Source organism: Rhinatrema bivittatum, chromosome 8 (genome assembly GCF_901001135.1).
Source record: "Rhinatrema bivittatum chromosome 8, aRhiBiv1.1, whole genome shotgun sequence".
In the NCBI taxonomy this organism is placed as follows: domain Eukaryota; kingdom Metazoa; phylum Chordata; class Amphibia; order Gymnophiona; family Rhinatrematidae; genus Rhinatrema; species Rhinatrema bivittatum.
Genome location: NC_042622.1, coordinates 2,733,163 through 2,749,049, shown reverse-complemented (window position 1 = coordinate 2,749,049; position 15,887 = coordinate 2,733,163). Strand labels below are relative to the sequence as shown.

The 15,887-nt window shown below is 46.8% G+C and overlaps 1 protein-coding gene across 2 annotated transcripts in view; it reads left to right on the top strand.

Annotated features, from left to right (window-relative positions):
- The window catches only part of TPX2 (TPX2 microtubule nucleation factor), a 246,042-nt gene that overhangs the window by 187,112 nt on the left and 43,043 nt on the right, over nucleotides 1–15,887 (top strand). For both annotated transcript variants that reach the window (XM_029612898.1, XM_029612897.1), the window contains exons 10-12: nucleotides 8,069–8,242; nucleotides 8,477–8,623; nucleotides 14,753–14,864. In XM_029612898.1, the coding sequence (XP_029468758.1) occupies nucleotides 8,069–8,242; nucleotides 8,477–8,623; nucleotides 14,753–14,864 (433 nt within the window). The remainder of the gene's footprint in view (nucleotides 1–8,068; nucleotides 8,243–8,476; nucleotides 8,624–14,752; nucleotides 14,865–15,887) is intronic.

The following is a 15,887-nucleotide window of genomic DNA, read 5'->3' as shown; positions in this document are numbered from 1 at the left end:
GAGGACAATGTCGATCACCGACCCTCACTTTGAATGTGTTCTTTGCTTAGGCAAAGATCACAATATCCAAACATGTAAATCATGTGCGGAAATGACAACTAAAGGTCGTCGTCTTCGGGCCGAAAAGATGGAGCAGTTATTTAATATTCAATTGCTTCCAAGGCCTTCGACCTCAGCGCAATCTTCTCCATCCGCTTCAGTCCGTCAACTAATGCTGAAGCAGAAACGTCCGGAGGCGGGAGATGCCTCAACGCCATCCCCTTCGGTTTCATCAAAAGCATCGACCTCGGGGAGCGAAAAGCAAAAAGAAAAACACCGCCACCGGCATCGAAGACACCAGGTAACGATGACCGAGGATCCATCGTCAGGCACGGCCTCGCCTGCAAAGAAACCCCGGACGGGGACTGAGGCTCCGAGGCCTAGTAATCCAGGGCGATGCCCACCGATATCGGTGCCGGGCTCCGTGCCTCCTCAGGGCTCTGAGGAGGTATCGGCATCGCCAACACCGCCTCCCTCCATAGCTGCTCTGTTATCACCAGCTGTGAGAGTGGAACTTGACTCTTTTATTCGTCAAGCGGTGCAACAGGCTCTGCGCGATGCGATTCCACCTCAGCCATCGACATCTCCATCAATGCCGATTCCATCACCGAGGGATCCAGCACCATCGATGCCGCAGACACCGAGGCCACGGGAACCGGTCCCAATGCCTACTCCGGTACATTCATCGGTGCCACAGGTACCGCCACCAGTACCTACACCGGTGCCCACACCGATGCCAGCACCGGTGCCCAAGGAAGATGTCTCCATGCTACATCCAGTTTTTACTAAACTGGATACACTCCTAGACATCCTCACTAATAAATTACCAGGGGAACCGATTCCAGGCCCATCTGGAGTGCCAAGACCCCCAAGGCCTCGTTCTCCTGTCTTACCACCACAACCTATGCAGCCAATCACTCACCACACACCACATGAGATGCCTGTGGACACCAGTTCTGAATATTCTTTGGATGAAGAAATATTTTCAGAGCCTTCTCCGCCTGATGACCACAGGAAGTCGCCTCCTGAGGACCTCTCCTTCACAAATTTTGTTAAAGAGATGGCTGACACCATCCCCTTTCCCATTCAAACAGAGGTGGATGCACGTCAGAAGACCTTGGAGGTCCTCCAGTTTGTGGACCCTCCCAAGGAAATGCTGGCAGTCCCTGTCCATGAAGTTTTCCAGGAGCTGCAATATAGGATTTGGGAGCATCCAGGATCGGTGTCAGCAGTAAACAAGAGAGCAGAGGCAACTTACCTAGTGCAACCTATCCCAGGGTTCCAGAAAACACAGTTGCCTCACCAATCAGTGGTCGTCGAATCCGCCCAGAAGAAGGCGAAAAGACAAAAGTCCCACTCCTCTGTACCACCTGGGAAAGAGAGTAAGTTTCTGGACAACCTGGGAAGAAAAATTTATCAAGGTTCAATGCTAGTTTCAAAGATATCATCCTATCAACTATATATGAACCAGTACCAAAGGAAAATTTGGAAGCAGGTTCAAGAACTCTCTCTCTCTCTTCCTGAACAATATCAGGAATCCTTACAGGACATCATTCATAAAGGCCTCGAATCAGGTAAACATGAGGTCCGAGCCACCTATGACTGTTTCGAGACTGCTGCACGACTATCAGCATCTGGTATTGCTGCAAGAAGGTGGGCATGGCTCAAGGCCTCTGATCTGCGCCCAGAGGTCCAAGAACATTTGGCAGATCTGTCTTGCTTGGGAGATAATCTTTTTGGAGAGAAGATAAAAGAAGCTGTGGCAACCCTGAAGGACCACACTGAAACATTAAAACAGTTATCTTCTCAACCACAAGAGACTCAGCCTTCTACAAGGAAGTTTCCAAGGCGTGACACTCGACGGCCTTACTACCGCCCACGTCGATATTACCCCCCAGCAAGTAGGCCCAGAACTGGCCGGCCAACACAACGCCAGCAGCCTAGACAAAGGCCTACAAGAGCTCAACCACCTCCACAAACTGCCACTACATCTGGTTTTTGAAAAGCCCCAGAGAGCAGCAGCCAGATCAACCCATTCCCAAATACACCAGTAGGAGGTCGAATACAATACTTCCACAGCAATTGGACCTCCATCACCACCGACCAGTGGGTGTTATCCATCACAACTCACGGTTACAGATTGGATTTCCTTACTATCCCAAAAGAAAACCCACCACTTCCATCTTGGACAGTAAATCAACATTCCATAATTCTTCAAACAGAATTATCCACCCTTCTGAGAGCCAGGGCCATAGAACTAGTTCCTGGACCTCAAAAGGGCAGAGGATTCTACACCAGATATTTCCTCATTCCAAAGAAAACAGGAGGCCTTCGTCCCATTCTAGACCTCAGAAATCTCAACAAATTTCTCAAAAAAGAAATATTCAGAATGGTGTCCCTAGGCACCATTCTACCTCTTCTTCAAAGGGGAGATTGGCTCTGCTCTCTGGATCTTCAAGATGCATACGCTCACATCCCCATCTTTCCTCCTCATCGCCAGTACCTGCGATGAGGGAACCCAGTTCTGGAGACCGTATCTACAAAAAGACAAAGACAAGATGGAAGCGGTACAGAGAAGGGCGACCAGGAAGGTGGAGGATCTTCATCGGATGACGTACGAGGAGAGATTGAAGAATCTAAATATGTACACCCTGGAGGAAAGGAGGAGCAGAGGTGATATGATACAGACTTTCAGATACTTGAAAGGTTTTAATGATCCAAAGGCAACGACAAACCTTTACCATAAGAAAAAAATCAGCAGAACCAGGGGTCACGATTTGAAGCTCCAGGGAGGAAGATTCAGAACCAATGTCAGGAAGTATTTCTTCACGGAGAGGGTGGTGGATGCCTGGAATGCCCTTCCGGAGGAAGTGGTGAAGACCAGAACTGTGAAGGACTTCAAAGGGGCGTGGGATAAACACTGTGGATCCATAAAGTCAAGAGGCCGCCAATGAAGAGTGGGTGACTCGCCAGAATGATGGCTACTGCCTGGAGACAATACCCTTATTCAATAAACATACACATGGTTACTGTGACTCCAACATCACTCTAAGCTTCAACAGCAAGAGGAAATGTGGAAAAAAGGATTTGCACTCACAAAGACGGGAGTAGCTGGCTTGTTACGGCGGTTACTACCCCAAACCAAATAACCAAATTACTACCTCCACCTTCCTCTATTCCTGATGCCTTTCAACTAGCTTGATCACTCCATTCTTATACTTCACTTTCAATGCATATCCAGCATAGTTCTCTGCTTCAACGGCAGGGGAGAAGAAAAACTGTTACTTCACACATCCAGCAGAGCTCTCTGCTTCAACGGCAGGGGAGAAGAAAAAAGGGTTCGCACTCACAAAGCGGGGAGTAGCTGGCTTGTTACGGCGGTTACTAACCCGAACCAAATGTACCTGATACGTCACTCTCGACGCATATCCAGCATGGCTCTCTGCTTCAACGGCATGGGAGAAGAAAAACTGATACTTCACGCATATCCAGCATAACTTCAACGGCAGGGGAGAAGAAAAAAGGATTCACACTCACAAAGCGGGGAGTAGCTGGCTTGTTACGGCGGTTACTACCCCAAACCAAATGTGCCTGATACTTCACTTTCGATGCATATCCAGCATAGCTCTCTGCTTCAACGGCAGGGGAGAAGAAAAAAAACTGATACCTCACGCATATCCAGCATAGCTCCCTGCTTCAACAGCAGGGGAGAAGATAAACAACCAATAAGGGCTGTATAACATAATCTGGGTAAAAACAAATAAGCATGGGTGTAGCTTGCTTATTGCGGCGGTTACTACCCCTACTACCTCTAACTAATCAAGCTAGATATTTCACTCGGATGCAGCTCCATCACCGCTCTCTACATTAATGGTGGGGGTGGAAGGGAAATAGAACCAAGAGCTAAGAGAAACAGATAAGTATGAGAGAAAAAATGAGGGAAGCTTGCTGGGCAGACTGGATGGGCCATTTGGTTGTCTTCTGCCGTCATTTCTATGTTTCTATGTTTCTATGATTTCGGGTACTGAATCAGCACTTTCAATACAGAGTGCTGCCATTCGGCCTTGCATCAGCACCACGAGTATTCACAAAGTGCATGGCTGCAGCAGTGGCACACCTCCACAAGCAAAGAGTGCACGTGTTCCCTTATCTGGACGATTGGCTCATCAAAAGTCAATCAAAAGAAGGAGCTCTCACTTCTCTCAAGCTCACCATCCAAGTGCTTCACTCCTTGGGATTTCTCATCAACTACCAGAAATCCCATCTGTCACCAACTCATCTTATACAGTTCATAGTTGCAGAACTGAACACTGCGATAGCAACAGCTTTTCTTCCAAGAGACCGTGCTCAAACACTTGTCCTCTTGACTCATACTCTGCGAAACCAACTTCAAGTAACAGCTCACCAGTGCCTCATTCTTCTAGGGCACATGGCTTCTACAGTTCATGTAACTCCCATGGCCAGATTGACCATGCGACTACTGCAATGGACACTCAAAGCACAGTGGATACAAGCCACTCAACCAATGTCCACTCCCATTCATATCACACCAGAGCTCAGATCTGCACTCATCTGGTGGACATCAATGAACAACCTGCTCAAAGGCCTACCTTTCCAGCAACCAGTTCCACAAGTGACTTTGACTACAGATGCATCCACCTTAGGGTGGGGAGCACACATTGGTCATCTAAAGACACAGGGCAAGTGGACACAGCTCGAAGCCTCTTTTCAAATAAACTTCCTGGAGCTTCGAGCTATACGCTATGCGCTACATCATTCAAGGACTGCCTATCACACAAGACTGTTCTGATCCAAACGGACAACACAGTAGCCATGTGGTACATCAACAAACAGGGAGGTACAGGTTCCTACCTCCTTTGTCAAGAAGCAGCACAGATTTGTGACTGGGCCCTGACACACTCAATTCTTCTATGGGCCACCTACCTAGCAGGCATCCACAACACAGTAGCGGATCGCCTCAGTCGTCAGTTCCAACCGCACGAATGGTCCTTGGATCCAGCAATAGCATCCAAGATCTTCCAACGCTGGGGTCAACCGACGATAGATCTCTTTGCATCCCAGCTCAACTACAAAGTGAACAATTACTGCTCTCTCCTCTGGCAGCAGAACAGCCTACCAAAGGACGCATTTGCTCGCCATTGGAATTCAGGCCTGTTATATGCGTATCCACCGATACCTCTCATAACCAAAACACTAGTGAAACTACAACAGGACAAAGGGACTATGATACTCATAGCCCCATATTGGCCTCGACAAGTATGGTTCCCCACACTGCTAGATCTATCAGTCAGGGATCCAATTCGCCTGGGAGTAGCTCCCAATCTCATAACTCAGGAACAGGGTCAGTTGCGCCATCCCAACCTTCAGTCCCTGTCCCTGACAGCATGGATGTTGAAAGCTTGATCTTGCAACCTCTCAACCTTCCAACCGCTATATCTCAAGTGCTGATAGCTTCCCGTAAACCTTCCACTAGAAAGAATTATTCCTACAAATGGAAACGGTTTACATTGTGGTGCACTCAGAAAGATTTAGATCCTTTCACTTGCCCCACTACCTCGCTACTAGATTACCTTTACCATCTCTCAGACTCTGGTCTTAAGACATCATCTGTAAGGGTACACTTAAGTGCAATCTCAGCTTATCATAACAAGCTGGGAGATGCATCTATCTCCTCACAGCCTCTCATCAGTAAATTCATGAGAGGCCTAACTCACATTAAACCTCCAGTTCATTCCCCAAGCATACAATGGGATCTGAACGTAGTATTAACTAGACTTATGCGTTCTCCTTTTGAACCCATAAATACTTGTGACCTTAAATACCTTACTTGGAAAACTGTATTTCTCATAGCCATTACATCAGCCAGAAGAGTCAGTGAATTACAAGCACTAGTCACATACGAACCTTTTACAAAGTTCCTCCATGACAGGGTAGTCCTCTGGACACATCCAAAATTCCTTCCTAAGGTTGTCATGGAATTTCACTTGAACCAATCAATAGTTTTACCTACATTCTTTCCTAGGCCTCACTCTCACCAAGGAGAAAGAGCCTTACACACTTTGGACTGTAAGCGTGCGTTGTCTTTCTATTTAAACCGCACTACAGCCCAAAGAAAATCCAGTCAACTGTTTGTATCCTATGATCCAAACAAACCAGGTAAAGCAGTGGGTAAGCATACTCTGTCAAACTGGTTAGCAGATTGCATACAATTTTGTTATGAAAAAGCAGGCCTTACTCTTCAAGGGCGAGTAAAAGCACACTCAGTAAGAGCGATGTCAACTTCAGTAGCACACCTTCGCTCTGTACCTATTCTGGACATTTGCAAAGCAGCAACATGGAGTTCTCTTCACACCTTTGCAGCTCACTACTGTTTAGACAAAGAAGGAAGACAAGATTCAGCCTATGGACAATCCGTCTTAAAGAAATTGTTTCCAGTGTAATCCCAACTCCTTCTACATCCAACCTGCTGTGATTTCGGCTGATTCATTTCGACAACAATACTTCACTGTTACTCACCTCAAAATGACTCAGCCTCTAGCTTGCTAATCACCCATATGTGAGGACTAGCATCCTGCTTGTCCTGGGATAAAGCAAAATTGCTTACCTTGTAATAGGTGTTATCCCAGGACAGCAGGATGTAGTCCTCACGAAACCCACCCGCCACCCCGCGGAGTTGGGTCCGATACGTTTTATTATTTTATTTTTGGCTAACGCTTATTGCTACAAAACAAGACTGAAGGGAGACCCCTGTGGCAGGGAATATCATGGCATGCTGGGCATGCTCAGTAGGCACTCCGGTGCCATTCAAAAGTTTCATGGAAACTTTTAAAGAAGTTTTTCCATACATAGGGCTCCATTACCGATGTCACCCATATGTGAGGACTACATCCTGCTGTCCTGGGATAACACCTATTACAAGGTAAGCAATTTTGCTTTTCACTCAGCACATAGTTAAACTCTGGAATTCATTGCCAGGGGATATGGTTTCAGCAGTTAGTGTAACTGGGTTTAAAAAAGGATTGGATAAGTTCTTGGAGGAGAAGTCCATTAATGGCTATTAATCAAGTTTACTTAGGGAATAGCCACTGCTATTAATTGCATCAGTAGCATGGGATCTTCTTAGTGTTTGGATACTTGCCAGGTTCTTGTGGCCTGGTTTGGCCTCTGTTGGAAACAGGATGCTGGGCTTGATGGACCCTTGGTCTGATCCAGTATGGAATTTCTTATATTCTTAAGTTCTTATTGGAGAAAGATCAGACCCAACTTTTTGCTGTGGCTGACAGAAAGAAATTGAGGAGAGGAGTGAGGACTGTTTAGTGGCTCTTTGTACCAACCTTAATGCATATGTGCAGAAATGTTCTACAAGATTCAGCTACAGATCAGGCCTGATTTGATGCCATCTGATGACATAACTTATTAGTGTGACCACAGGAATCCTCTCTGTTTTCCCGGTTAGCTAGTTTAATTAGTTTTTCTTTTTGCAAGACAGTTTTGATAAACCATGACTTACAGGCATGGTGCTCCTCTCTGCTTTTCACGATTTCTCCCTCCATCCCCTTCCCAAGAAAGAGTTTGTGCAAATAACAAGCACCTTTTCCATAGTGCTATTAGCAAATAAGTTTTTCATAAGGGCCTGGGGATTTTGCTAAAACGTAAAGACTCCAATCTACCTTAAATTATGCCATGTTCTGATACCCAAAAAGCCCAATGCCAACTGAGAACTGACGAATTTCTCCTGCAAAGAAGGTAATTATAACATGGATTATTTCTTAAGAACATAAGAAAATGCCATACTGGGTCAGACCAAGGGTCCATCAAGCCCAGCATCCTGTTTCCAACAGTGGCCAATCCAGGCCATAAGAACCTGGCAAGTACCCAAAAACTAAGTCTTTCTAGATTGAGATCTCCCCTTTTTTTAACACTTATTTTCAGCAATGCCTTTTGTAGTTAAATTATACAACTTCTAATTACTTTTGTTTCATGGAAGTTCTTTAAATGTCCTTATTAGGCGGAGGAAGTACCAGTTATAAAAGCAAACCCAATGCCCCACTACGGAGTGCCCTTCAAACCCAGAGCATCGGAGAACAGACCCGTGGAACTGTGCCCATTCTCCTTTGACACAAGAGACAAAGAGAGGCAACTGCAAAAGCAGAAGACGATGGAAGCGCTGCGAAAAGAGGAGGTGGGAACTTCTCAGCCATAAGGGGAAACATTTTTTGGCTCCTGAAGGGAGTGTTACAGGTTTCAGAGTGTGGTGTACAATGAGTTTGGGAGAAGGATATTAGGAGGTGATGTCTTTGTTCCTGGTATATAAAGAGTAAACAACTCAATTCCTCTACCTATCTGTGAGTGCAAGACGCAGTTAAATCTGGACTGTCTTTTATTAATGAATTGCTATGACTTATTTTTATATTAGGTGCCAAAGTTCAAAGCGCTTCCTGTGCCTCATTTTGAGCAGATCAGCCTGCCAGAAAAGAAGGTGAAGATGGCAACACAGGCGGAGCCCTTCCACTTGCAAGTAGATGAGCGTGGAGCTGCCAAGACCCAGCGCTGGAAGGAACAGGTAATGCGGATTCCCTGTACGTACCCAGATCAGTCTATACTCCTGGGTTTATGCATCAGAGCCAGCAGATGGAGACAGAGAAGGTTTTGAAGCCACCACCTCTTATCCCAGTGTGCCACCTGCACCACTTCAGTATTTCTCTGTCTCCAGCAGATGGAGGTGGTGCAAAACCTGCGACTCTGTACTAAAAAAAGAAAAGTCTTGTGCAGGCTAAGCAGCGGGCAGTTTTCGGGAGTGATTCTCTCCTTGATCGCCGGGCTCCCAGTCGGTGAGGTAAGTCTCTGCTAAGGCTCCCTCCCTGCTCAGGCGCATCCCTCGCGGACTTCTTCTAAGCCTCATGCCACGATTGTGCCGCTGCCACAGATTCCTGCGGCTCACACAGTCGGGCACTTATTCCCGGTGGGGACCGTGTCGGACTCCATACCACCGCACGAATTGCGGCCAGCCTGTCCTGTTCCCTCTGGCGAGGTCGACCCGTTCCCGGGGAGCGCAGGAACAGCGGCCATCATGGATACCTTCCACTGCACTCTGCTCCACTTGCGCAGGGGAAGGGGGAGGGCCACAGGAGGACGAGGTCGAACCCACTGGGGGGAGGATGAACCGGAGCTCCCTGCTTTCTCCCCTGAATTTCTCTTTTGTGCCAGGCCTTTCTAGCCTGGGGGCTAAATGTACAGGGCCTACAACATGAAGGACCTCCAGGACCGCAAACTTGAGGTTTATCTCAAGCAGATTTTTTGATGTCTGCCCTGGACATTCGGCCTACAGTATGTGGCAGCTTCATGTTCCACGCCAGCTTACGGAGGGTCCAACAGTTGCAGAGCACTAAGGACCTGTCTCCAGGGGAGTCTGAACAGGCAGAACGCTTGGCAGCGGCGGTAGCCTACAGAGTGGTCGCCTTGTATGATCTTATCCGCACATCTTCCAGGACCATGGTATCTGCGGTTTTGGCCCGACGACTCTTATGGTTGTGAAATAGGTCTGCGGATGTCTCTTCTAAGGTGCAACTTGGGGGCTCTTCCTTTCAAGGGCAAGTTTCTCTTTGGAAAGGGTCTGGAACAGATGATCAGTGTGTTCGGAGATAAGGTGTATAAGTTACTGGAGGATAGACCCAAGACCTCTAGGGGTTTTCAACCTTGTCTGCTCACACTTTCAGAACCAAAGACGTTTCCACCAGAGCAGATCTCCAATTGCTGGCCAGGTGACAATCCCAAGGGAGGTCTCAGCCCTGGTCCCAGGCTTTTTGTAACCAAAGATCAAGCCGAGATGGACCAGGCCAGGGTCCAAGCGGGCCAAAAAATCATTACAATAGGGAATCGAGCGTCAACTCCTCCTCCCGTCGGGGGTTGGCTGACCACCTTCGAGGAGTGGGAGCTCTCCGATGAGGTGATGACGCTCACTTTGCGCAGGTGGGCGACCTGATGGCGATGAGGAAGAATGCCAAGGCCCCATGCTTCTTCAGTAGCAGGATGGAACATTGGGCGGAAGGTGTAGACGCTCTAGTCCTACCTTGGCTGACCGAGTGCTGGGATACATGTTTTTCCGTGGCCTTTCGTGGGCAAGGTTCTCAGGTGAATAGTATGTCACCCGGGACGGGTGATTTTCGTTGCTCCGGAGTGGCCCAGAATGCCTTGGTTTGCAGATCTAATCAATTTCACCGTGGATGGACTCCTGAGGCTGAATCACTTTTGTCTAGCGGCCTGGTCTTTGAAAGGTGGACTCTGAGGAAGAAGGGATATTCGGAAGACGTGATTTCTGCACTGTTGCAAGTTTAAAAAAAAAACCAAACATTCTACTTCCTTGGCCTATATCAGGGTCTGGCAGGTCTTCGAGTTTTGATGTATGGAATAGAGAGTAGATCCCCGCGATGTCAGTGATACAGGTCCTGGCCTTCCTGCAGCAGGGTCTGACAAAGGACCTATCTTACAGTTCCCTGCGAGTCCAAGTCTCTACTCTAAGCTGTTTACAAGGTATGCTTCATGGGACCAGTTTGGCAGCTCATCCAGATGTTACGCGTTTTCTGCAAGGGACAAAACTCTTGAAGCCTCCGGGTCACCGGGTTTGTCCCCCCTGGAGCTTTTAAACCTTTTTGAACCTCTGAAGAAGGCTTCAATCAAAGATCTTACTCTGAAGGTAGCCTTCTTGGTGGCTATTTGTTCTGCCCGGCTGGTCTGAGAGCTACAAGCCCTGTCCTGTAGAGATCCTTTTCTACGGATTACAGATTTGGGGGTATCATTGCGAACAGTCCACTTTTCATTTGAACCAAGTGGTGGACCTCCAGCTTTTACGGTTCTGGAGCTCTGTTCTCCTCAAGCTTCAAAGTTGAGATGTCTGGATGTTCAACACACCCTGCTGCGATACCTGGATACTACCAGCTTCAAGATGACTCAACGCACAATTAAACTCTGGAATTTGTTGCCAGAGAATGTGGTTAGTGCAGTTAGTATAGCTGTGTTTAAAAAAGGATTGGATAAGTTCTTGGAGGAAAAGTCCATTACCTGCTATTAAGTTCACTTAGAGAATAGCCACTGCCATTAGCAATGGTTACATGGAATAGACTTAGTTTTTGGGTACTTGCCAGGTTCTTATGGCCTGGATTGGCCACTGTTGGAAACAGGATGCTGGGCTTGATGGACCCTTGGTCTGACCCAGTATGGCATTTTCTTATGTTCTTATGTTCTTAGTGGCCCCAGCAGAGGGCAGAAAGCCTCCAATGCCACTATTGCTAGATGGTTGAAGGAAGAGATCACGGCAGCTTACATTTCCCATGGTGGTCCCATTCCTCAAGGGTTAAAGGCTTATTCGACGTGTTCCCAGGCGACCTCTTGGGCAGAATCTCAGATGGTATCACTTCAGGAGACTTACAGAGCGGCTACTTGGAAGTCTTTACATACTTTTGACAGACACTACCATTTTTGGATGTCCAGATTCTGGATGTCAACAATTTTGGGGCAAGTGTTCTTCGAGCAGGACTCTCACAGTCTCACCCCGGTTAGAGAAGCTTTGGTGCATCCAGCTGTCTGGACTGATCCAGGTACGTACAGGGAAAGGAAAATTTGGTTCTTACCTGCTAATTTTCGTTCCTGTAGTTCCATGGATCAGTCCAGATGCCCGCCCAGGAGAGTGGAAAAGCATGGAGAGATTCCGCTCGACCTGCCTGAATTTCTTACCTCTTTTTGTGTCTGAAGAATGGCACATGTTCTTTTTCTGATGGTTTGTTGTTTTTTCTTACCTTATTCCTCTGCTCATTATTGAGAAGATTGCATTCAAAGTTAAGTGAATTTTATCTTGCTTGGGTACAGATTTATACTGAAGTGGTGCAGGTGGCCAGGGCGATCTGTCTAGCCTTGAGGTGAGTTCTTGTCAGTAGTGAAAGGACGGTCGGTGAGAATTCTTTCTGACAACGTGACAATATCAATCGGCAGGGCAGCACCAAGAGTCAGGTAGTAGCTCGAGAGGCACGAGTCTTAATGCATTGGTCAGAATCCCACCTCAAGGGGATTGCTGCGTCAAACATAGCCTGAGTTGAAAATGTTCAAGTGGATTTCCTAAATCTGACTGTTAGATCCAGGCGAGTGGGAATTGTCTGATGCAGCGATGCGGCTCATCAGGCGACGCTGGGGATTCCCTCACGTAGATTTAATGGTGACTCGTTAAAATGCCAGAATTTCGCTTCTTCAGTTAGCAGCAGCACGAGGCTGAGGGCGTTGACGCTCCTGTTCTGACTTGGCCTCAGGAGGTTCTAATTTGTGTTCCCTCCTTGGCCGTTAGTGGGCAAGGTGTTGCGTCGCATAGAAAAACATTGCAGAAAAGTGATATTGGTCACTCCGGAGTGGCCGTAGCATCCGTGATTCGCAGATCTCATCTACCTGGCAGTGGACGGTCCAATTTGTTTCGGTCATCTGTTGGGCCTGCTTCGTCAGGGTCCAATATTTTCAGACCAGGCTGATCACTTTTGTCTAGCGGCTTGGCTTTTGAGAGGTGATGGTTGAGGTGTAGAGGTTATCCGGAATCAGTCGTTACCATGTTGTTACAAGCCAGAAGGAAATCCACTAATCTGGTTTACATTCGCGTATGGAAGGTGTTCAAGTCTTGATGTGTTACTCATAGAATCCGCGTGCTCCAGTCCTCCATTCCTGATGTTCTGTCCTTTCTGCAAGATGGTTTCGCCAAAGGTTTGTCTCCCAGCTCCCTTAGAGTTCAAGTGGCAGCCTTAGGCTGTCTCCGTAGCAAGATTGGGGACTCCACTATTTCGGCGCATCCAGATGTTATCAGGTTCCTGAGGGGAACAAGAAATTTATGGCCTCCGGTCAGGAGAGTTTGTCCCTCCTGGAACCTTAATCTGGTTCTCAGAGGTTTGTGTGCGGTGTCTTTTGAATCTCTTCGGGGAGTGACGCTGAAGGACTTGACTCTCAAAGTAGTTTTTCTAGTAGCAATATGTTCTGCTAGGCGGATTTCGGAGTTACAAGCATTGTCCTGTCTGGATCCCTTCAGATATCAGATTCGGAGGTTTCTTTGAGGACAGTGCCTTCGTTTTTTACCTAAAATGGTTTCCGCTTTTCATGTAAACCAGACGATTGAGATTCCAGCTTTTCCATCTGTTGATGTTTCCCTTCCTCATGCGAAGAAGCTCAAATGATTAGATGTTCGTCGAGCTCTATTGTGCTATCTCGAGGTGACGAATGATTTCAGAAGGTCCGACCACCTCTTTGTTTTGTAGAGCAGCACGAGATGAGGTTTTAATGCTTCTAAAGCTACAATTGCGCGCTGGTTGAAGGAAGCAATTGCTTCCACATACATTACGGCCGGTAAGGTAGTTCCGGAGGGTTTATATGCTCATTCTACGTGATCGCAGGCTACCTCCTGGGCGGAGGCACAATTGGTGTCTCCTCAGGAGATTTGCAGAGCAGCGACTTGGAAGTCATTGCATACTTTTGCCCGACACTATCATTTGGATGTGGGAGATTCTGGTTCTCCTTCATTTGGCGAGAGTGTTCTGCAAGCGGGACTCTCCAGGACGGCTGAAGGGGGGGGGGGGGGGGGTATGATAGAGGTGTTTAAAATCATGAGAGATCTAGAACGGGTAGATGTGAATCTGTTATTTACTCTTTTGGATAGTAGAAAGACTAGGGGGCACTCCATTAAAACTATTTGGAGAAAATTGCTTTTCACTAAATGCACAATTAAACTCTGGAATTTGTTGCCAGAGGATGTGGTTAGTGCAGTTAGTATAGCTGTGTTTAAAAAAGGATTGGATAAGTTATTGGAGAAGAAGTCCATTACCTGCTATTAATTACGTTGACTTAGAAAATAGCCACTGCTATTACTAGCAACAGTAACATGGAATAGACTTAGTTTTTGGGTACTTGCCAGGTTCTTATGGCCTGGATTGGCCTCTGTTGGAAACAGGATGCTGGGCTTGATGGACCCTTGGTCTGACCCAGTATGGCATGTTCTTATGACCTACCCTAAATTAGGGGGCTTTTGTACATCCCTGGAGTCTGGACTGATCCAGGTACGTACAGGGAAAGGAAAATTGGTTCTTACCTGCTAATTTTCGTTCCTGTAGTACCACAGATCAGTCCAGAGCCCGCCTGCTTTCTAAAAGGTGGAGAGTCGCCTGCTCAGCTCTGGATTGGTTTATGAATTCAGTTTTGTTTGATATACATTCATAGTTTTACAATATGTTTGCATTGCCTGCTTTTTGTATGAGGGTTTTTTCTGCTTTATGCTTGGATACAGATCTATACTGAGGAACTGTAGGTGGCACTGGGGCTTAAGGTAGTGTCAGTAAAACTTTCTCTGTCTCCATCTGCTGGCTCAGATGCATAAACCCAGAAGTCTGGACTGATCCGTGATACTACAGGAACGGAAATTAGCAGGTAAGAACCAATTTTCCTATTCTGGCTCCCCTATACATGAAAAGTTTCAGCTGCAGCATCATAGAAATGAGGGACTGTCATGTATGTTAGAACTCAAGAATACCATTTAGCTGATAGTTGATGTTTGTTGAAATGTGACTCTTTGTAATGTGGATGAGGGCCTCTGCTCTTTCCCCAAAGCTGGCTGCATAAATGTTGTCCTAGCTTCTGAGAGTTCATTTTCAGGTTTAACTAAATGTTTCCACCATAGATCAAGGAAGAACTGAAGCAGCAAAAGGAAGCAGTCTGTTTCAAGGCTCGACCAAACACCATTATCCACCAGAAGCCCTTTGTGCCAAAGAAGGAGTCTCGGACCCCAGCAGGTGGGGATTCGTCCTTCTGCAGTTGATGCTGCTTCACTGTAGTTTTAGGGTTCTGATGCTTAAACTCTGGTTATTTTTTGCTCAGGGAGTCAGGGAAAGGTGTTGATTTCTTCTGGATTTATGGAAGAAGCCTGACTAATGCTAACATTAGCACAGCATGTGTTCTGGGGGAGGGAAGGCTCTGGCAGCTGCACTTGCAGTCATTTACAAGAGGCTGATAACAGATGAGAAGCCACTTGCTGCAGGGTTCAGGAAGCTCCCTTGCATGGATAACTGCTTTTCCTGTTGCCCTCACCGTAGGGGTAGTTAAGATGAGAACTGTAATGGGGAAAAACGCAGGATCCCTAGCAGCTAAAGGATGAAATGAAGATAAGGGATACCCTGCACTGGAGTAACTGCACAGAGTGGCAGTTACTACATTAACAATAAGAAATAAAGAAATTAAAAGAATAAATAAAGCTTGCTGGGCAGTCTGGATGGACCGCTTGGGTCTTTCTCCCGTCACTTGCTATATTACTATATTAGTTGACAGGTGTGTTAAAATTATTTTTTAGCTATGACTGTCTTATGGGAGAAGATGGGTTGCTTTTATTCTGGAATATTAACAGCATGGCTTGGCCACCTTCATCTCAACTTTGTATTTCCCTGTACATACCAGGATCAGTCCAGACCGCTGGGCTGTGTCTCCCTTCCAGCAGATGGAGTCAGAGAAAAAACTTAAAGGCACCCCCTCTTACCCTGGTGTGCTACCTGCAATCCTTCAGTATTTCTCTGACTCCAGCAGACGAGTGTGACAGAACCTGTGGTCCTGATCATTAAAAAAAAAAAAAAAAAAAAAGACAAGGAAAGCAAAGCAAGCCAGGAATAGTAAGGCCTAGAGGACTTTGCTTTCTACCAGTGGCTAAATCAAATTTAAAAAAAAAACACAAAACAACAAAGTAGTTTTCTTTCTAGAGGTGACAGTCATTCCTCCCAAGGCTGCTGCCTTGGTTGAGGCACGGCTTGGGTTAGATACCCTGTTAG